Source organism: Lepus europaeus, chromosome 6, assembly GCF_033115175.1.
Source record: "Lepus europaeus isolate LE1 chromosome 6, mLepTim1.pri, whole genome shotgun sequence".
Lineage (NCBI taxonomy): Eukaryota > Metazoa > Chordata > Mammalia > Lagomorpha > Leporidae > Lepus > Lepus europaeus.
In genome coordinates, this window is record NC_084832.1 from 103,299,349 (window position 1) to 103,321,717 (window position 22,369).

General features: G+C 40.4%; 1 protein-coding gene across 1 annotated transcript; it reads right to left on the reverse strand.

Moving 5' to 3' along the window:
- Positions 1 to 722: 722 nt before the first annotated feature.
- LOC133762490 (killer cell lectin-like receptor 2) lies at positions 723 to 19,625 on the reverse strand. Its single transcript, XM_062195488.1, has 9 exons — positions 19,527 to 19,625; positions 12,577 to 12,731; positions 11,162 to 11,278; positions 9,512 to 9,601; positions 7,795 to 8,037; positions 4,605 to 4,747; positions 2,610 to 2,716; positions 1,954 to 2,112; positions 723 to 1,875 (listed from the first exon to the last, which is right to left on the reverse strand). Exons 2-8 carry the CDS (start codon positions 12,584 to 12,586, stop codon positions 1,962 to 1,964), a joined length of 861 nt encoding a protein of 286 aa, XP_062051472.1. The 5' UTR covers positions 12,587 to 12,731; positions 19,527 to 19,625; the 3' UTR covers positions 723 to 1,875; positions 1,954 to 1,961.
- Positions 19,626 to 22,369: the final 2,744 nt, after the last annotated feature.

Consider the following 22,369-nt stretch of genomic DNA (forward strand, 5'->3'; position numbering starts at 1 on the left):
TAAATATATTTATATGAAAAAAAAAGAAGTAGAAGCAGCAGCATCACCAAGGATCAAGGATAGGTGACCACCATCAGATGTCAGGAAGGTGCAAGGAAAGATTCCACACAGGGGCCCAGAGGGAATGTGGCCCTGTCACCATGATTTGGGCTTCTTTTATTTATTTATTTATTTATTTATTTATTTATTTTTCAGATTTACCTATTTGAAGGTCAGAGTTACAGAGAGAGACACAGAGGGACAGAGAGAGAGAGCAAGCAAGCTACAGAGGCTCCAAAGTAATCCAATAGAGGAAGGAAAAGTCTTTGTAACAGTACAAAAACAATTGCATATCATAATCCTCAACATTGTTCTCAGATACCAAATACTGGAAATGTATGCAAACCATCCATGTTACTAAAACTATATAAAACATCTCAGAACAATCCTAAGAGAAAATTTAGAGAAATGCAAATTTAAAAACACCAGATGCCACTGCACACTGATCACAAGCTAAAATTAAAATGGTTCAGGATATCAGGGGTTGACAATGATGGGGAGCAACTGGAGCTCACATTTGTTGCTACTGGGAAAGCAAAATGATGTAACTACATTGAAAATCATTCTAGGAGTTTCTTATCAAATTAAACATGTACTTACCTAAGATCCAGAAATCCGATTTTTAGTTATTAAAAAGAAACAAAAATATATCCCCACACTGCAATCTGCACATAAATGTCCAATACAGCTTTATTCACAGTAGCCAAAAATGAGAAACAGATCAAATGTCCATAACTGAGTGAACAGATGTGCTCTAGCTGAATAATAGAATATGAAATAACAAAGAGAGGGAACTGCTGATACATGAAAAACCACTGATTAATTTTAAACACATGCTGATCCAAAAGCAGCCAGGAAAAAATGCACAGGATGCATGTAGTTCTAGAATGAGCTAAACTAATTAATAATGAGCATCGCTGGTGGACAGGAGCCAGGTGGATGGTGTGAGGCAGAATGGAATGTCTGAAGCTGATGGAAATGCCTAGATCTTGATTTGATAGCGTGTGAGAGGTAAACATATTAAAACCTATATCCCTCATGACTTAAAAATGGGTACATTCCCTTGTGTGGATAGTCTAACTCAATAAGGTTGACTTTTTTTAATGTCAAGGTCAGGAAAGACAAAGAAAATTCAAACAGCTATTCCAGATTAAAGGACATGCCATCAATATGATGATTAAATGCATTGTATTACATTATTATAGGCCAATGGACAACTTGAATGTGGTTTATAGATTAGATCATAATGCTGTGTCATTGCTAAATTTCCTGATTTTGATAATTGTAGCATGGTTATATAAGACAAAGTCCTTTTCTTAGAAAATATTCAGAAACCAGGACACATCTTCAATTTATTTTCAAGTGGATCGACAATGAGAGCAAGAGTGAAGGAGAAACAGAGGAAAACACAGCAAAATACAAACAATTGATAACTGTGGGTAAAAGTTACATGGGCGTGTCTTGTAACATTCTTTCAACTACTCAGTACATTTGAATTTAATCTGCAACAAAATAACTTTTAAAGATGAGATATGCTTCTAGGTAGTGAAAATATAACTATATCCTAGTTCTTAATTGTGTTTCCACAGTCTGATAACATTGACATGCTTTATCCTATTGGTAAGGAAAGATCCTGGCCACATTAAGATGCTCTAACAGGTCCCGGGTGGTTCAGGGAAGAGGGAAGAATCCCTCAGAACCACAATGGAGAAGCAACTGCTCCCCAAGACAAAGCTTCCACTCCCCCAGGAAGAAGATGGCGTCTGGCCTCCTAATCAGAGCTCAGGAGAAGATTTGCTTCCTCTTCCAGCTCCTGTGTCCACACTGCACTGAGCCCTGCAGTCAGAAACAGGTGTTAGCAGTAACCCCAAATTATCACAGGACACAAAAGCAGGGCAGCATTTCCAATGTTACCTATTCTTCTAAGTGCATTTTGTAGTAGAGAAATTACAATTAATTCTCTTTTTACAGATACAACTGTAGGTTTTAGAGCAATCGTCATATTCTATTCTTGTTGAGGTCAAAAACATACATTTTCGTCTCCTAGAAGGATAATTCATCATTCTAAAGTTCCTGTAGAACAAAAAAATATAAAGGTCAACTGTTTAAATCCGAAGTTTCCAATGACATCTTCATGAATGTTTTAAATTCTATTTCTTAAATTCCTGATAAATATAAATGATCTTCATAACTTCAACATCAAAAGCTTTTCTTTATTCTTAGCCCATTAAACACATTTACCTATAATCTCCCAGTTTATTCCACACTGGCAACGTTTGGTCAGCAGAAAAAATTACTTCACAATATTTTATTTTTTAATTTTTAAATTAAATTAGAAGTAGAACTGAATTTCTATAACTCATACTGCATGTATACTTTTATCATTAACAATGCTATATAACATTTCTCTGTTAACCCCACTTGCTAAAATACTTTCTTCCTAATTCTTCTTTTCTTACTAATGGACACTACTGCAAAAAAAACTGTGTGATATGAGTGATGACTTGTTAGACACAATCCTTCCAACTCCCACACCAATGATAGAGTTTGAATACATTCCAAAAACTTACATTCCAGGTGATGTGCCATCAACAATCCATCTCAATTTGTTTTCCACTTCATTAAATGACAATCCAATCCAATAAATATTTTTATGAATCTGAAAATGAACAAATGCCTATAAAGGAAACAAAACACATCATGGGAATAAGTTCCCATCTGTTGGAAGAGTGAGAAGACAGACAGGTAGAGGGAAAAAGGCTGTATCCACGGCCAGTACTCTGCCTTTCTCCAGACCACCCTTCATCCCTGCTTCCTAGAAAAATCTCTCATTCTTCAAAACCTATATTTTCATTTTCCAAAGTACATTTCCATAGTAGATTACTTATATACGTTAAAATCATCTGCCAGTCTCATGAATTATTTAAAGCATGGAAAATTTTTAAATTAAAATATCTACAAATAAGAAATTGGTTAAATAATGTATGACACTTCAGAAAACTATTCAAACTCATGCTCCAAAAGAATATATCATGGTGTAGAGAAGGTAGCACTGCATGATCTTAAATGAAAGAAGTCTTCAAATCAAATTTCTTAAAATAAAAACTGATTGTGTAGGGGGTGTACATTACAGTTTTCAGACTCACAGAAGAAAGTCCTGCTTTTAGGTAAGTAGTTGGAAGAGATAAAAGGAAGGGAGTAAGTGTTTGGGAATATTAAAAATATCTAAAATGTACTATAACCGGGCCGGTGCTGTGGCATACAAGATTAAAGCGCTGCCATGAAGCGCCGGCATCCCAAATGGGCCCCTGTTCTAGTCCCGGCTGCTCCACTTCCGACCCAGCTCTCTGCTATGGCCTAAGAAAGCAGAAGAAGATGGCCCAAGTCCTTGGGCCCCTGCACCCACATGGGAGACCCTGAAGAAGATCCTGGCTCCTGGCTTCAGATCCGTGCTGCTCCTGCCGTTACATTCATATGAGAAGTGAACCAGTTGATAGAAGACCTCTCTCTCTGTCTCTCCCTGTCTCTGTCTGTAACTCTGCCTCTCAAATAAATAAACAAATCTTTAAAAAAAAAAAAAAGAACTACATCAAAGTGACAAATTACATAAAGTCTTATTAAATGTCTGCCATTTAAAATATAGATTTGAATTTACATTTTCCTGGATCAAACACAGAAGGTTATTTCATGAGTTTATATCACCAATTTTGTTATATTGGGATTTTAAACATTTATTATACATGCATATAATTTTTACATTGTTTTCCTAAGTAAGAAATAGAGGTTTTGGGCTTTTGTTGGCAAACATTTCTCTGTAAAAACACACTTTGAGCATTTGGATACATTTTCTTAGTAATAAATTAAAAAGACAACCTCAATATTGTTGTCACTGTATTTGCTCTTTCTATAATTCTTTTTTTAACATATGCATCTTGCTATTATAAGGTTATTGACCAAGTACATGTGACCTACAGATGCTCTCCAATCACTGTGAGGTTAATGTGTAAAACTGCTGTCACTTTCATGGTGCTCATTATCATTTCCACAGGCTCAGAGAGGTTAAGAAATTTACTGAAGGTCACCCAGCATCAAGTGGCAGAGTTGGGTTGGATTCCAGGCAGTCTGAATGCTGAATTCCTGGTAGTAACTCCCAGATTACACTGTACCCCCACAGCTTGCCAACCCACATAGGGAAAAAATAACTGTGGTTCTAGGGCACAGATTACTAAAGGTTCAGATAAGTACTTCCTCCAAGGAAAGGCATATTTTCTTGTAAGTGGCACTACTGCAGACTCCTTGGAGAGAGAGAGGATTACAAACTTCACCCTTCATAAGAATTGCCATAATAGATCACATGATTTGAACACTTAATGAGTTCCAGGATCATATGCTTATTAGCAGACAGGGTTTCCAGGGAGATTCTGAACTCTACAATCTTCCCCACACAATAGAAAGAATAGCTGAAGATCCCTCTTTCTGGACCACCCTCCCCTTCTCAGCATCTTGGGTCAAGGGTGAGAGACACAGTTCATGAGAGTGAGAGTACATGGAGGAGTCGGTGATACCAGTTCATGTTCATCGTCAATCTTCAAAAGGGAGGAACCATAACTTTGGCAAGTTTGTTCACATTCTGTCCAGCTTTTATTTTGCAGAACAAAATAATAGCAGTGTACTCCATAACAGGACCAGTAGTCTTCATGGACTTTACCTACAACATGTAAGGTCAGTCATTAAACTTCTTATTATCTGGTCATCTGTGAATGAGAACAATATGTTTATCAGCCACCCATAACTGACACAAAGGCTCAAATCTATCTATAATAATTACTAGTGGCTGGTTAAGGTTGAGAGTGCAGGTTGGCAATGTGTAGAGAGAGGTTAGCCAAGTCCCAAAACACACACAGGTGCAGTAACAAGTTTTAGTGTTCCATCGGTCAGCAGGGTGACCAGACTCCACCAGGTAAATCATCACTGTATAAAGAACTGGAAGAGGGGAGCTTGTAGGCTCCAAACACAAAGAAAGGACAGGAAAACAAAAAGGCTAGATGTGATTGGTTTGCACCCTGTTTATGTGTTAAAATATTACATGAGACCCATAATACGTCCAAGTAGTATGTTCTGATCAAAACATTTAAAATACAATAATTCTTTTAAAATGCTTAAAGTATTACTACTGCATTAGGTTGTGAGGATATAGTCTGAAAAGACAAGAGTCTAACAGTGTAGGGAGACACCAATACATGGGAGCTAACTCCTCATGATTCCACTTCTCTGAGGTATGTACAGTGGCCAAACCTGTGGGAAGACAGAATAGAATGGTGGTTGCCCAGAGCTGGAGGGCAGGGAAATGGAAAATTTTGTTCTCTGAGTGTAATCTTTCAGTTAAATGTGAGGAATAAGTTCCAGAAATCTGCTGTACAACATAGTGCCCACAGTGAGCGACGCTGTATCGTACACTTAAAATTTAAAGATCTCACAGTCAGTGTTCTTACACAAATGAACAACATAAGGACATCTTGGAAGGTGATATAGAAGTCTATTATCCTTACTGTGGGGATTGATTCATGGTTGGATGCCTGTGTCCATCTCATCAAATCATGTATATTTAATCTATGCAGTTTTGAAGGCTAATAATACCACAATAAAGCTGTTTAAAAATAATAAAAATAATCTAAGTTTTTAAAAATACTCTAGGATGCTTCAAAATAATAAAAATAATTTAAGTTTTTAAAAAATATTCTGGGGCCGGTGCCGCGGCTCACTAGGCTAATCCTCCACCTGCGGCGCCGGCACCCCGGGTTCTAGTCCCGGTCGGGGCTCCGGATTCTGTCCCGGTTGCCCCTCTTCCAGCCCAGCTCACTGCTGTGGCCAGGGAGTGCAGTGGAGGATGGCCCAAGTCCTTGGGCCCTGCACCCCATGGGAGACCAGAAGAAGCTCCTGGCTCCTGCCATCGGATCAGCGCGGTGCGCCAGCCACAGCGCGCCAACCGCGGCGGCCATTGGAGGGTGAGCCAATGGCAAAAAGGAAGACCTTTCTCTCTGTCTCTCTCTCTCACTGTCCACTCTGCCTGTCAAAAGATAAAAAAAAAAATATTCTAGGATGCTTTCTAAATTTAAAATATATTTTGGTGACCGGCATTGTGGTGTAATAGACTAAGCCTCCACCTGAGGCCCTGGTACACCATATGGGCTCCTGTTCATGTCCTGGCTGCTCCTCTTCCAATCTGGCTCTCTTCTTATGGCCTGAGAAAGCAGTGAAGATGTCCCATGTGTTTTAGGCCTCTGCACCCTCATGGGAGACCCAGAAGAAGCTCCTGGCTCCTTGCTTCGGCTCAGCTTGGCTCCGACCATGGGTCTCTTTGTGAGTGAACCAATGGATGGAAAACCTTTCTCTTTGTCTCTCAGACTCTCTCTCTTTCTCTCTCTCTCTCTCTGGTTCTATCTCTCAAATACATAAATTAAAAAATCTTTAAAGGCGCAGGCACAGTGGTGTAGTAGGTAAAGCCAACACCTGCAGTACCGGCATCCATATGGGCACAGGTTCAAGTCCCAGCTGCTCCATGTTTGATCCAGCTCTCTGCTATGGCCTGGGAAAATCAGCAGAAGATGGCCCAAGTCCTTGGGCCCCTGCACCCACTTGGAGACCCAGAAGAAGCTCCTGGCTCCTGGTTTCAGATTGGCCCCAGCTCTGGCCGTTGTGGCCATTTGGGGAGTGAACAAGCAGAGGAAAGTCCTTTCCTCTCTCTCTCTGCCTCTGCCTCTCTGCCATTCTGCCTTTCAAATAAATAATATTTTAAAGAAAATCTTTAAATATATATATATATATACATATATATATATATATATATATATATATATATATATATAGGAACCTTGTCTTTTCCCTTTACATTTTTATATTCATCGTGTAAAAAAGTCTAAATAGAAACTAAATTTTTGCTAAGTACCACAAAAAAATATACATAAGATATTGTAAATATATGAATATTTACTAGTTGTTTATAAGTCTGGACAATTCATTCCATCATTAGGCAAGATTTTAGTAATTACTGCATGAGATTTAATATTTTTATCTCTTGGGTCTTTTGTAAAAATGTCAACACTATGACAAATCTTGCAGATATCTTGCAGGGAGTATATTATTAGGCTGCTTTCAAAAGCTCATGAAAAAAAGAAAAAATGTTCATGAAAATATAAGCTTATTTTGGTGCAAAATTTTTTGAAATCCCTGCAGAGTTGTTTAATAACGTGCATTTTCCATGATTTTTAAAATTACACTGGTATTGGGGGTGACAAATAGAACAAATATCTGAAGTCAAGGCAGACACACCACACACACACACACACACACACACCCCACATACGCACAACGTATCTCTATAACAGCATTCAAATAAAACTATTGTGCCTGTCGTAGGTAATATTTTTACTGAAAGCCTCCGCATTTTATGTGAGCCACACCCTAAGTCTCACAGGCCAGATCAGCTGAGTTCCGAGGGGTCTGGCATACTGTTTCACCATCTGGGAATAGAGAGGAGGCAAAGACTGCCATGGAGTCTGGGCAACCACAGGACTCTATGCATGCAAATGTGGTTCCAGGGATTCCAACCCCACATATCTGAAAGGCACAAATTCTAAGCTGTTCAGTAGAGCCATAGATCACTAGGCATAAGTCTGCTTATTAGACATCAAAACTTCTAGAGGGGAAGAAATGACACAAGAGGATACAGTGAATCCTTCCAGATTTCTTCCATACCTGGATTGTGCAGAGATTTCTGGAAGGTATCTTTTTTTGCATTGCATCGATTCTGTTTTAAAAAGGGTGACTTCAGTGCATTTTCCATTAGAAGGGTTTTATTTTTGAGAGCGTCATATTCTAAAGACTTATTTGCCAAGAGTTGCTTCTTTAAGCAGTCATCATTTTGCACGACGTGGTACATTTGTGTGAGGTTTCCTAGAATTTCCTGCTGTTGATGCTTTTCTTGAATAAGCTGTAAAACTAAAATGTGCAGCACAGATATCATAAAAATATAATCATGAGGTCCAACTGTGAAGTTAGAGACAACAGAAAAAGTGTCACTTTAGCAACCAACTCATATGATTATTTCAGTAATTTGGCACTTAGAAAGTAACACCTCAGTGAACTGACCACAGAAATGGAAACATCAAATTTCTCACTAATAGCGACCTAAGGGTAGCATAAATAAAATACTTGATGGCTAACAGCATACCTTACAGTTTAGTTCATTTTTAATATCACATCATTTACAAATAAGCAGCAAATCAAAATTCAGTTAGTTAACATTTATTTATTTATTTATTTATTTATTTTGACAGGCAGAGTTAGACAGAGAGAAAGGTCTTCCTTTCGTTGGTCCACGCCCCAAATGGCAGCTATGGCCGGTGGGCTGAGCCGTTCCAAAGCCAGGAGCCAGGCGCTTCCTCCTGGTCTTCCACACGAGTGCAGGGCCCAAGCACTTGAGCCATCCTCCACTGCCCTCTTGGGCCACAGCAGAGAGCTGGACTGGAAGAGGAGCGACCGGGACAGAATCCGGCGCCCCAACCGGGACTAGAACCTGGGGTACCATCTCCACAGGCGGAGGATTAGCAAAGTGAGCTGCGGCACCGACCAAGTTAACTCTTAATGATACATCTTCTGAATATAAAACCTAACCGAGCAGGCAGATGTTTGTGGACAGATGCCCAAGTTCCACAACTGAGTACCCGGGTACAGCAGAGTGCCCAAGAGCTGGCTCCTGGCTCCAGCTCCTGGGAGAGGCTGCAATGACTCAAGAAGTTGAGTTCTTGCCACCATGTGGAAAACCTAGGCTGAGCTCCTGGCTCCAGCTGCAGGTATTGGGGGAGTGAACTGCCAGATGGGACTTTCTCTCTCTCTCTCTCTCTCTCTCACCACCCCCAATTAAAAAAAAAAATTAGTTTTAGCCTGAACTTAAAAACATGAAGATAAAACACAATTATTAGTGGAATAGATGAAATATCTGAAAATAAGTGATTTCATACAAATGTAGTATATCCATGGTTTTCCCTAAGAAAAAAAAGAAAAAGACAAGAAAAAAGCTGACATTCCAGGTCATCTTCTATGTACGTATTAATTCTTCTTACTGTTTCCTTATTATATACTTAAAAATAAATAAATAAATAGACGGCCAAAGTATTTATCTCAGACTGACAATGATCTCAACTCAATGGCAGAATCCTACACAATAACCTTCCAAAAGGAATGTTCCCATGCATTATGCAGAATGAGACAGCTCATCACAGCTTCAGAGCCAGTGAACTAGGTAAGCAAAATGAACACCGCAGGGTGATACGTTGCTGAAAAACTCACCAACAAAGTCCAGAACCATCTGGGAGGTCCCCAGAGTTTCAACAGGGAACAACACTATTAGTATCTGCACAAAGCATGGTTACTGCAGTTCCTCAGACTAGAAAGATGGACTTCCAGTACTCACTCTTTGTCACCAACACTACGACTGCCACTGAGAGAAGTAAACAGAGGGTTCCAAGAATCACTGCAATGAGATGCCTGGGCACTGAGAACTCTTAAAAGAAAAAAGAGAGAGAGCCTGGTTACCACTTACCTCCAACAAGGACACTGTTTGAAGCAAAGGGAAGATCTTTAAAAATTTTACAAGGCTATATCTACCAAGTGATTTAAAATTTTAACCTATCAACACAGTTTTAAAGTTTAAGATTTCTGGCTGATATGGGAGACATGGAAGAAGCTTCCGGCTCCCAGCTTTGGCCTGACCCAGCTCGAGCTATTGCAGCTATCTGAGGAGAAATCAGTATTTGCAAGATTCTGTCTCTCTCTCTCTCTCTCTCTCTCTCTCTCTCTCCTTTCCTTACCCCCTCTCCTCTCTGTGTAAAGCTGACTTTCAAATAAAATAAGTAAATCTCAAAAAGAAAAATTTCCGGCTGATGTACTCATCATAGAAATCCCCATGCATAGGCATAATTCTTCAGGGTTTCAAAAGCAGGCCCCTAATAAAGCACCAAGGACACCTGACATAAGACGCACAGGGGAGTCCACAATGACATGTGTCCTTTCTGTGATCACAGCTAATCATGGAAAGAAAAAAGCAGGCAATGGTCTTGAGTTCTGGGTTGCAAAAGGGATCACAAGCCATCATAACAGGAGTTTCTAGAAATCCACTTTTCTCCTTCACCATCAATCCTGTTTTCCTGTAGACAATACCATATTTATCCTTTTACTTTTGATGTCCCCATATTGGAAAAATTGTATCATTGATGATCACCAAACTAAAATCATAAAAGTTATTTTCAGCTTAGAATTTAAATTGTGACAATATTTGAGGTACAGAGAGAATAGAAAAATTAGAATGTTCCATTGATATGAAGATTTTTTTCCTTCTTCATGGCCTTTAAGGTCAGATATATATTCTTAAGGCACCTAAACTGTGTTGTCTGAATAAATTTGTTTTTAACACATGTTTTTCATTTTGTAAACATTCTCTAAGATATGCTATGTTTCTTCATACACTTTTCTGTGTTTTACTTTTAAAGGCTTCACAAATCATTATTGACCAGACTTGAACAAAACCAGTCTATTAGCTCCTCAGAGGATTCATTAATTTCTCCATTCTGCCAACTGTTCTTTCCAGTTTTCTGTTCTACTATTCTGCCTCGTAATAGTTTCTTATAACCACTTGACAATCAGAAGTATCTATATGAACTTTTTCTAAGCTCAAGTTTGGCAATCCATAAAAGACAGGTGAATTTAGAGGCCTAAAATATATACATTGGGGTTGGCATTGTGATGCAGTGGGTTAAGCAGCCAGTTGCAATGCAGGCCTCCCATATCACAATACCCATGCATGTCTCAGCTGCTCCACCTCTTACCCAGCTCCCTGTTCACGCGCCTGAGAAAGCAGCAGAAGATCACTCAAGTATTTTGGTGTCTGCCACCCATGTGGGAGACCCAGAGGGAGCCCTAAGCTCCTGGCTTCTCCTATCCCAGCCACGGCTGATGTGCCCATTTGTAATGAACCAGTGGTTCTCTCTTTGTCTCTCCCTCTCTGCCACTCTACCTTTCAAATAAATAAATGAATAAATTGTTTTTAAACTATTTCTATATATACCTTTCTCATCAGTTTTTCCACTCCTTTGAGTGCCATCAGGTCTTAGTCTATTCTGCGACTCTGAAGAAGACTGAGGAAACTTCAAAGCTGAATAAGTCACCTCCTGATCGCTCATCTCTAAAAGAAGAGAAACACATCTGGCATCAACACTTTGCTACACGATGGCTTCTAAAGAAAAATCAAAATGGCAGCTTGAAGGAACAGTCCCGAGGTTGATGGTGAGAGCTAATTGTGTGTGCGTCTGTGAGTCTCCCTGTACACAGGTTTATCTACTCCTGCAAGCACACAGACAGTCTGATTTATATAAGAAGTGGAAATCCTGTTAACATTTCCATTAAACTCATTTGTAATCCTAGTGGTCATTGCCATGGTTATCAGAAAATATAAACGGAAGGAAAAGATTGCCAGCAGATTATTGTCCTATTTACTCAATTTCACTCAAAATGTTCAACATACATATGAAAATATTATGACAAATGAGTACCATCTCAAAGCTCTGAAATATGTTTAAATGGTTGATTCTAACAACAATAATTCTGCGTTCTGAAAGAGTATAAATGCCTTGGCTTAAAAAAATTCAATTTTGATATGCATATAAGTGCTTTTAAAGCTCTTGCATTCTTTTCAAACACTCTAACAGAGTATTTTCCAAAGTATACCTCAAACACTGACTGTAAATGATTATTTGAGGGGGAATATCATAAGTTGGTTAACATTTCAGAGTCCAGTGTCTTGTACAAGATAAGCTGAATAAAAATCTCTTAGGTTCCCGGATGTGATGTTGCGATCAAAGCTTTTGTGAAAATAAAATTTCTTATAGGTAATCTTTAGTTAATGTCTTTTAAGGATTAATCTAGCAGTAAATATCAATGCAGAAACAAATTATCAAGTAATAAAATTGGAAATTTACCTTGCTTCTTACAATCATGTCAGAGAGATTATATCAAAGAAGCAGGAAATATGTAAAAAAACTGCACACATATCTGTAGCCTTTTAAACATTTTTAATTACAAAATTTTCTATGCTTATTTGCATTTTCTCTAACTTCCTACTAAGAAATAGGAACATTTCTGCTACAGAATCTTTCAATATGGATGGATGATATGTAAACCATTAGCTCCAAGGAAAAGTAACTCCTCAAATCACTCTTCTTCATCTTCATAACACAAAGCAAAACTCATAGCATATTGAGAAGGAGAAGATAACTCATCCTGGACACTGAACTACAATTCCGATATGCTGCAGAGTCTGTGCAATTCTAATGCAATGTGAGGGAATGCTTTCCTACCACGCTCCTTCTCAGGCCACATCATTTGTAGTTCAGTGCCATATTCCTAGAATAAGTAGAATTAATAGAATACCCAGGTGGTAAGATCCTGGGTATATAAAATAAAGCAAATAAATGCAAGTGTTACCTGGATCCATGCCGTGCAGTGATGCAGGTGGAAGAAACGGACCCCAATATGAGGGAGAAGCTGTCCACTCCAATCCAAAATCCCTTAGGGGCTCTACGACGAGAAGCGAATTACCTCTGAGTGAGGATACTCTGACTCAAAATGTTCTGCCCCTCCTAGGGGAAGTGATAAGAGGAAACTGTATGATGAAAGCTGTTGCTTACAGGAAAGGAAAGATGGTCATGTGCTGTGTCTTCCTCCATTTCAACTAATCAAACATTTAGCATTCTTTGCAAAACAGCCCTCAAAACCAATATTCACGGACTGAAAAGACAGAGCAACACATGGTTGTGGAAAACAAGAGGAATGTCATTAACAGGAAAGTAACAGATATAAAACAAACCACCAGACAAAGGCATGGGCAAAATATTGTGTGTTTATACAACAAGGGACAGAACTCATTTCTCTAGCTCTTGGTTTAAATAATTCCCTCTCTGTTAGAAAGGTTCTAACAGAGAGGGAATTGTTGCTATTTTTTAAAGAAAGATTATTCCATTTTAGTTCATGTTTATTTCAGGTAAAATTTTTTAAAATACCTGCCATTCCACTATAAAATTTTTTGGTTTATTTTCTTCAAGTATTTTTGATAAATTATGTTTACTAGCAAAGCTTGTATCAATACACAGTGCTTCCACTTTATTTTTTTTTTTTCAGATTTATTTTATTATTTTAAGGGTAGAGTTATAGACACAGGTAGAGACAGAGAAAGAGGTCTTCCATCTACAAGTTCAATCTCCAATTGGCCACAAGAGCTAGAGCTGGGCCAGGATGAAGCCAGGAGCCAGGAGCTTCTTCCAGGACTTCCATGCTGGTACAGTGGCCTAAGTACTTGGGCCATCTTTGATTGCTCTCCCAGGCCATCAGCAGAGAGCTGGATAGGAGTGGAGCAGCCAAGACTCAAACCTGCTCCCATATGGGTTACCAGTGCTGAAGGCTGGGGCTCTAAACAGCTGGGCCACAGTGCCGTCCCACTTTATTCTTTTCTAATAATTAATAAGCATTTCTTCACTTTAAACATATTCATGTAAAACACAAATCATTCATTTTTATGTATTTGAAGTCAAAGCAACAAAGACAGCTCTTCACCTGCTGTTGACTCTCCAAATGCCCACAGCAGGCCTGGGCTGGGTTAGGCAGAAGCCCCGTGGTGGTTTAACCCTCTGCACCACAACAACCACCCCTAAGACATGATTTAAAAACCATCATATAATTACCCACATGGGTACACCCATAATTTATTTAAGAAACCCCTGGCAATTGAACACTTAACTTTTTTTCCAGTTTTTTGCTAGTTTAAAATCTAATTGCCCTGTACTGTTGCTTGTTTTGCTAGAAACTAAGTTAAACACAAAATTATGGGATCAAAGAGCATGTACATTTAAAGAACTGGAATATACATATTACTAAACACCCCCTGGAAAAGTCATTCCCATTTTTATTCCGCCTGTTGTGTGTGAAAATATTCACACTTAATTTTTTTTTAATATTTATTATTTGAAAGGCAGAACTATAGGGAATGAGTGTAAAAGAGAGAAGGAGAGAGAGAGTGAGAAAGAGAGAGAGAGAGGGTGAGAGAGAGAGAGATCTTCCATGCACTGGTTCACTCCCTAAATGGCTGCAACAGCCAGGGCTGGGCCAGCAACCAGGAACTACATCCAGGTCTCCCATGTGGGTGGCACAGACTCAGTACTTGGGTACTGCTGCCTTCCCAAGCACATTAGCAGGAAGCTGGATTGGAAGTGGAGCAGCTGGGATGCTGCCATGTCCCATTGTACCACAATTCCAGCCCTTCATGTTTGACTTTTGAGAAGAAATGCTTGTATGTTATTCCTCTCCTTTGAGTTTGGACCACAAATCTTACTTCTAATATCTGTCTCAGCATCCTTCCAGGCATCATGTTTTCATATACATTAGAGTTTAAAAAGAAATTCATTTGTGTAACTCTGATACCACGAGCCAGACTCTGCAGAACATATTCAAATCTCACATTGAAGTTTGCTTTTTTTTTTTTTTTTTTTTTTGACAGGCAGAGTTAGACAGTGAGAAAGAGAGATAGAGAGAAAGGTCTTCCTTTTTCCGTTGGTTCACCCCCCAAGTGGCCGCTATGGCTAGTGCATTGCAGCCGGCGCGCCGCATGGATCCGAAGCCAGGAGCCAGGTGCTTCCTCCTGGTCTCCCATGCGGGTGCAGGGCCCAAGGACCTGGACCATCCTCCACTGCCCTCTCGGGCCATAGCAGAGAGCTAGACTGGAAGAGGAGCAACCAGGACAGAATCCGGCGCCCCATCCGGGACTAGAACCCGGTGTGCCGGCGCCGCAGGTAGAGGGATAGCCTAGTGAGCCACAGTGCTGGCCTGAAATTTGCTTTCATTTGATTGATGCCTTTTCAATCTTCTGACTACAGTTTCATGAAACCCATAAGGGTGCAGTGGTAAGATACCCCTTGGGATGCCCAGATCTGAGCGTCTGAGTTCAGGTCTAAGCTCTCTTACTGACTCCCGCTGCCTGCTGATGTGCACCCCAGCATCTGACCCCCAGACTGAGGTCTGGGCTCCTGGCTTCAGCCTTGGCCCAGCCCTGCCCATTGCAGGTCTTTTGGAGAGAACTGGTGGATGGAAGCTCTCTCTCTCTGTGTATGTGACTCTCTGCCTGCCTATTACTTAGCTAATTAAATGGTTCTTCAAGTGAGGTGGTAGTCGTTGATAGACTGTGTGGGCATGAGAGTGAGGTGGAGAACAGCAGTGGAGATGGATTATGGAGAAACAGCCCCACCCCTGCTTCACTAGGCTTTGGCAAGTTCCTTGCTTATTCTCTGCTTCCCTCACCAGCCTCCAGCCACTACTAAGCCATCCTCTTCACAAGGCCTCCCTATCCTATGGCCTCCCCCACCTCCCAACCAAACGACTGCACATAGTCCACTGCGTGTTCTGGCCTCAAGCACCCAGTGTAGGTTGTATAGCCTGTGGACTCTACTTCTGTCCCTTGGCCTCATTCTTAATCTCTGAACCACCTTTGCATCTGCCACTTGTCATCATGTGCAGGCAATCAGCTGAAAAGCCCCGACACACACACACCAACCTAGACCAGCATAGCTTAATCACATAAGCAAAATTTCATGGGTGGATCTGGCTATTTCAGGAATATTTGCTGCTAAACTTGGATCAGCTTTGTCAATGCCAAATAATCAAGGAAAGAAGTTGTGCTGAGAAGACAGGATGGGGAGGTGGAAGTGATAATGATGGTTGAAAAGGTGGCAGAGAAAGACATTCCCTGGAGCACCTACAGTGTACAGAGCCACACTAAAGCCTTGAGCACTAGGTCCAGCTTATTATTGTCCTCATTTTACAAACGAAGGAATTAATGTTAAGAGGTTGAGATGCCTAACCATGCATTATTGCTCATTTTTGGCCCTTGTTTAAAATAATGCCTGACTGAACACATACAGCACCCACAAACTGAGGATTCAGGAGGGCCTGGTTTTCAAGAAAGCTCTTAGAACAAAGTAGCAGACAGATGAGGCTTGACCTGCCAGCCCTAGCCCCCGTGTGTTATTGCAGGCAAGTCTTCACTTCTCTAAGTCTCCAATTCAAAACAGTAAAATACAATACCATTTCCCTTCCAAAGAAGCTATGGGGATTAAATAAGGTACATAAATAACAATGATCAATCATAATGTGGCATGTATATAGTAGACTCTCACCGAACATCAACTTTTGTATATAGTCCATGATTCAAATCCTTCCTAGTCACAAAAACTTGACAAGGCCTTCTGGATCCTCAGCCTCAGTTTCCTCCCATGTCCAGTGAAAATATCACCCACTGCATAGGCATGCAAGAACCTGATGAAGTTAGCACTCCAGAAAAGCTTTTGCTGTTTTGGGGAGCATCGGTTTATTTGAGGAGGGCTTGATTTCGACTCCTAAATTTCTGCAGATGATGGAAGAGTGAGGACTGCAACCACAGATCCTGACACACTGCTGTGTCTTGTCCCCACCAAAACTCCTGCTGAGGCAGCGCCAGGAAATGGCTGTTAGTGGGAGATGTTTGCATCAAGGGGTGGAGCCCCCGTGAATGGATGAATCACTGTCTCGCGTGGGTGAGTTCTCCCTCTCACAGGACCAGATTAGTTAGTGCAGAACAGGTTGTAAAGCAAGTCAAGCTTTCCTATCATGTCTTACACACACGCACAAAATATGGGAGCTGGGAAACATGGTCACATAGCGTAGCTTACAGTACTGCTCTAGAGAAACCTCCTGTAGCCTCAGATCTGTGTATTTATATCTTTCTGCTCCATATAGGTAGTGGAGGGGATGTTGAGGCTACTTTTGTGTCTTGATTCCCATCTGTATAGCTGCTGAGAGGTTAGACAGTTCTCAGGATGGAAGGTGGTGAGTGCAGAGCACATGTTTTTACATTTCATATGTCCTCATATGTCCATTAAGAGTCCCACATCTGTGCTGTCCATTGTTGTCATGGCAGCACATACAAGGTGTGATGCCTACAAGTGCACTTGCTGAACAAAGTGGATGGTGTTAAGAGGAACTGACTCTAAAATCTACATTTTTGGTAGTTTGTTATAGAATGAGTATGAGACTAGGGATTAGAAAGCCAAACTGTAATTACTCCTTCTGAATTCTATTTTCTGTTTCTTACAAAGTTCTACATTTCTGAGAAAAGCAAATGTCCTCTTTAGGTGAGATGGCAATCATCACAAGAGGATAACAGGAATTTAACACTGGACTAATGATGGGGCTGGTGCTGTGGCTTAGGTAAAGCTGCTGCCTGTGATGCCAGCATCCCATATTGGCACCAGTTTGTGCCCTGGCTGCTCCACTTCTGATCCAGCTCCCTGATAATGGCCAGGGAAAAGCAGAGGAAGATGGGCCAACTGCTTGGGCTTCCGTCATCAGGTGGAAGACCTGGGTGAAGATCCTGGCTCCTGGCTCCTGGCTTTGGCCTGGCCCAGATCTGGCCATTGCAGTCATCTGTGGAGTGAACCAACTGATGAAAGAACTCTTTCTCTCTCTCTCTCTCTCTCTCCCTCCCACCCACCCTAAAGAAATAAATATTTATAAAAAGATTGGATTAATTGAAATACCTGATACAGCCCTTGGATCAAAGTATAAACATGGAAGTAATACTTTATCATGACCACAGTTAATAAAGATGAAAATATTGAAATATTTTTAATATTCTTGTACATTGTCTTCAGAATTCTCCTGTGCAAAACACACAACGTTGTACACATATGCGTGCTCACAAGTGTGGAGGTGTCAAGCAGTCACTTATTTCCTGATTGCAAAAGACTTTTTTTTCTTTAATTTGGGAAACCACATATTTACCATTCCCTTCCGCTTGCACAACTGGCTAGCACACAGCTCTGGCTACATCTTGAAACCTCACTGGCTTTATCGGGTCACAGGAGCTGTGGCTCTTCCTGTCCAGGGCTGAGTGATGGACATCTGGAATAGACACCAGCACGCAGGGAAGGCTGGTGTCTGAGTCACTGCATTTGGAGGAGTAACTGCCCAGGTTCCCACCTCCTTATTCATTTGTCTTAATGCCTTTTTGCCACTGAATGATTTTAAGTTTCCTGGCTTTTATTGTGGTAAATACATACCTCTGCTGCTTTGATATTTCCTGTTCCTCTAGCCAATCCATTTATCCTTATCTTCCCCATCAAAGATATTCTAATGGTCTAGATTTATTTTATGATTGTAGTTATTCAAGAGGCATAGATGGGAGCCTGCTTTGTAGCACAGTATATTAAACCACCACCTGCAAGGCTGGCATTCCACACCAGAGTGCCAGCTCAAGTCCCAGATGCTCTGGTCAGATCCAGCTCCCTGCTAATGGTCCAGGAAGGCAGAGGCTGATGGTTCAAGCACTTGGGCCGCTGCCACTCACGTGGTGACCTGAATGAAATTTTGCGCTTCTGGTTTCTAAATCCTCAGACGCCTGCAACTAGACTGGACAAAAGCTGAAGCTAGGGCCCAGGAACTCAATTCACGTCTTCCTTGTGGATGCCTGGAGCCCAATTTCTTGAGCCAGCATGAGAATCCAGAGATGGAACCAAAAACTGATGTGCAATACAGGAGTCTTAACTGCCAGGCCCAATGTTCACTCCCTAATGGCCTAAAGTACTCTGCATCGTCCCAACTGGGCCTCCAGTCATCAAACAGTAACCACCCTTCCTGTGATTTCGAAGTAACCAAATGAAAGAAACATTTTAGAAACTAAGAATAACAGCGAGAATGATTTCACATGGCTATCTGGACTCTGTGCCACTAAGGGATAAAGTCTAGGAAAGCTTGAAAGGGAAAAATAATTAAACACCCATCAGCAAATAATTTTTTTTTATTCTTAAATCACTTTCCACTTTATCATATGGTTCAGAGAAAGGGGACAAGGTAGATACCAGAGATCTTAACCGGATTTTTTCAACCTGTTTACACTTTGTAGTGTCTTCTGAGGCAGACCCCACAGTCATCCTCAAATCATTCATTTACCTTTATTTTCATTAACCTTTAAAATTTTTCTATTCTAGCTAAGAATCCAAAAAACAATCATATGGATCAGCGACTGAACTTAAAGCATAGACTATGTTCATGATTCTCACACATTTCAAACCAAGACAAAGTAGCCTGCAGAGATATATAATCTCAGCTCTCATTAATACTCATATTTAAACTCTTATTTAAGATGTACAATTTGGGACATGCTCAAGCTGACTTGCCTCAAACAGTAGAGTTAGAAACATACCAGGGGATTCCAATTCAATCCCATCAAGGTTGCATGTACCAATGCCATCTCACTAGTCCATTTGATCAATTTCTGTTCACAATTGATCATAATGATAGGACTAAGAATCAAAGGGATCACATAAACAAGACTAGTGTCTGAAAATACTAACCGATAGAATAAAAAAGGGAGAGAACGATCCAACATGGGAAGCGGGATACACAGCAGACTCATAGAATGGCAGATTCCTAAACAGCACTCTGGCCTCAGAATCAGCCCTTAAGGCATGCGGATCCGGCTGAAAAGCCCATGAGAGTATTTCAGGCATGGAAAGCCAAGACACTCTGGGGAAAAAAAAAAAAAAAAAAAAAGACCTAAATGAAAGATCTCCACAAGGGATATCCCAGTGGAAAGAACAGGTCATCAAAGAAGGAGGTACCTTTCTCTGAAGGGAGGAGAGAACTTCCACTTTGACTATGACTTTGTCTAAATATGATCAGAGTTGGTGAACTCAAAAGGTTTCCATAGCCTTGGCAACTCGTGATAAGAGCCTGGGGGGATTACTGATGCCATAAACAAGAGAGTCAATTTGTTAAGTCAACAACAGGAGTCACTGTGCACTTACTCCTCATGTAGGATCTCTGTCCTTAATGTGCTGTACATTGTGATTTAATGCTATAACTAGTATTCAAACAGTATTTTTCACTTTCTGTTTCTATGTGGGTACAAACTGTTGAAATCTTTACTTAATATATACTAAACTGATCTTCTATATATAAAGAGAATTGAAAATGAATCTTGATGTGAATGGAAGGGGAGAGGGAGCAAGAAAGGGGAGGGCTGTGGGTGGGAGGGAAGTTATGGGGAGGGGGGCATTGCAATCCATAAGCTGTACTTTGGAAATTTATATTCATTAAATAAAAGTTTTAAAAAAATAAAATAAAAGTAGAAGTTTAAAAAAAAAAACAAACTCTTATTTAAAATGTTCACATGGATACACTCAATGAAGTTACCTGCTTGTATTAACTACAAGAGGCAGAGTAACTTGGAAACTCAAATGATACATACGTAAAAACAGAATGGGAGGACAAAGCCTGAAGATCTTCCCAGTTCCCATGAGTCCTCTTTACGGTGCTCTGGCTGAGCTAAGCTCAAGTCCTCTATTCAGACTACATGTGAGAAACTACGATCAGTTTTACCACATCCAAAAGATACGTCCTCATCTGTGTGTTGAGGTGTACAGCTCTGTAGTATTACAAGTAAGTAAATATGGGTATGTAAATATGGAAAGATTTATAGTAACTGAAAGGTTTTCATAGCAACATGTATCTGTTGGACTGAGCACAGAAAACAAGTTTCTTATAAAATATGAAATATATATGCAAAATATACCTTGAAAAAAAATTATTTATTTTACAAGGAAGAATGAAAGAGAGGGAGAGACAGAGATCTCGCATCCCAATGGTTTACTCCCCAATGTCCACAAGAGTTAAGGCAAGGCCAGACAAAGCCAGGAACTCTATCCAGGTCTCCTGCATGGGTGGCAGGCACCCAAGCACTGCAGCCATCATCCTGCTATCACCCAGGAGCATTAGCAGGAACTTTATCAGAAATAGAGGCTGGACTCAATATCACACACTGCAATATGAGATGTGGAAATCCTAAACCACAGCTTAATCTACTACAACACATCTACCCCACAAATTAATTAATTTATAATGATCATTAACTATCAGCAGTTTACAATCAAGTATGACTCAGTTCAAACAAGGTAAAAGAAAACCAGAGACAAAACGGTAAAATGGAGCAGGTGTCCCGGCACAGAGGGTTACACCACTGCCTGTGACACCAGCATCCCCTATGGTGCTAATTGGAGTCCTGGCTGCTCCATTCCTAACCAGCTCCCTGCTAATGCACCTGGGAAAGCAGCATAAGATGGTAAAGAGCCTGGGCTCCTGCACTCATGTGAGAGATCTGGATGAAGTTCCTGGCTCCATCTTGGCCCAGCCCTGGCCATGGCAGGCATCTGGGGAAGTGAACCAGCAGATGGAAGATCTCCCTCTGTCTCCTTCTCTCTGTAACTCTGCCTTTCAGAGAAATAAATAAATCTGAATATAGGTGTATATATATATATATATATATATATATATATATATATATATAATATTCTAATGAACTTTCCATTCTTGGAATGAATGTAAGAAATTGCAGTAGATAAAAATTTCTAAATTAACACTATAGTGAAGTTAGAGAATAGAGTCAAAGAATCAATACATTAAAAGACTTTTTTTGATGTACTACAACATTTCTCCACAATTTTGCTCAATTTTGAATGGATTATCTAATTCTACAGGAGTCACAGAACGAAGAGTACTTGAAGGAACAACAAAAAAGGGAGCATACCAGCAGCTCAAAGAGTCATTGTTCCTCTTTAAGGCTGACATGTAAGAGAACTATGATTCTATGCTACACGCTCATCAATGTCTACAGCTGGAACATATTCAGCTTCATACAGGAGACCCACGGGTGAGGACTGCGTAGTCTTGCACATGGGCTGACTCCCCCAGCAGACCTGACAGGAATGTCATGGGCTTCCGAGCAGTAGAGAAGGTCAGATGGGACTCCGAGGCAAACAGGCTATGGAGCCATGCTCTACAACTACTCTGTCCAGGGGGTAGCCACTAAACACATGGCTCTGATTGCAATCAGAACTGGTGTTCCTTAATTTTGTAGTCTATTGGCATGTAACAGGTAAGATGAAAACCAACTGATGATTTATCATAATAGTCTCCTTACATAAAAAAACAGTTAAGTATACAATCTAGATTCGCCATAGGAGTGTTTACCTTATAGTTATTTCAATGCTTTTGCACATTTGACAATTTTCATGATTGTTAAATAGCACCATGATTTCAATGACACTAGGCACATCTCAAGCAGCAGCATGTGGCTAATGGCTATCCCATTAGACTGCACAAATATACATCTCCATTAGATTAAAAAGTTCATTAGACA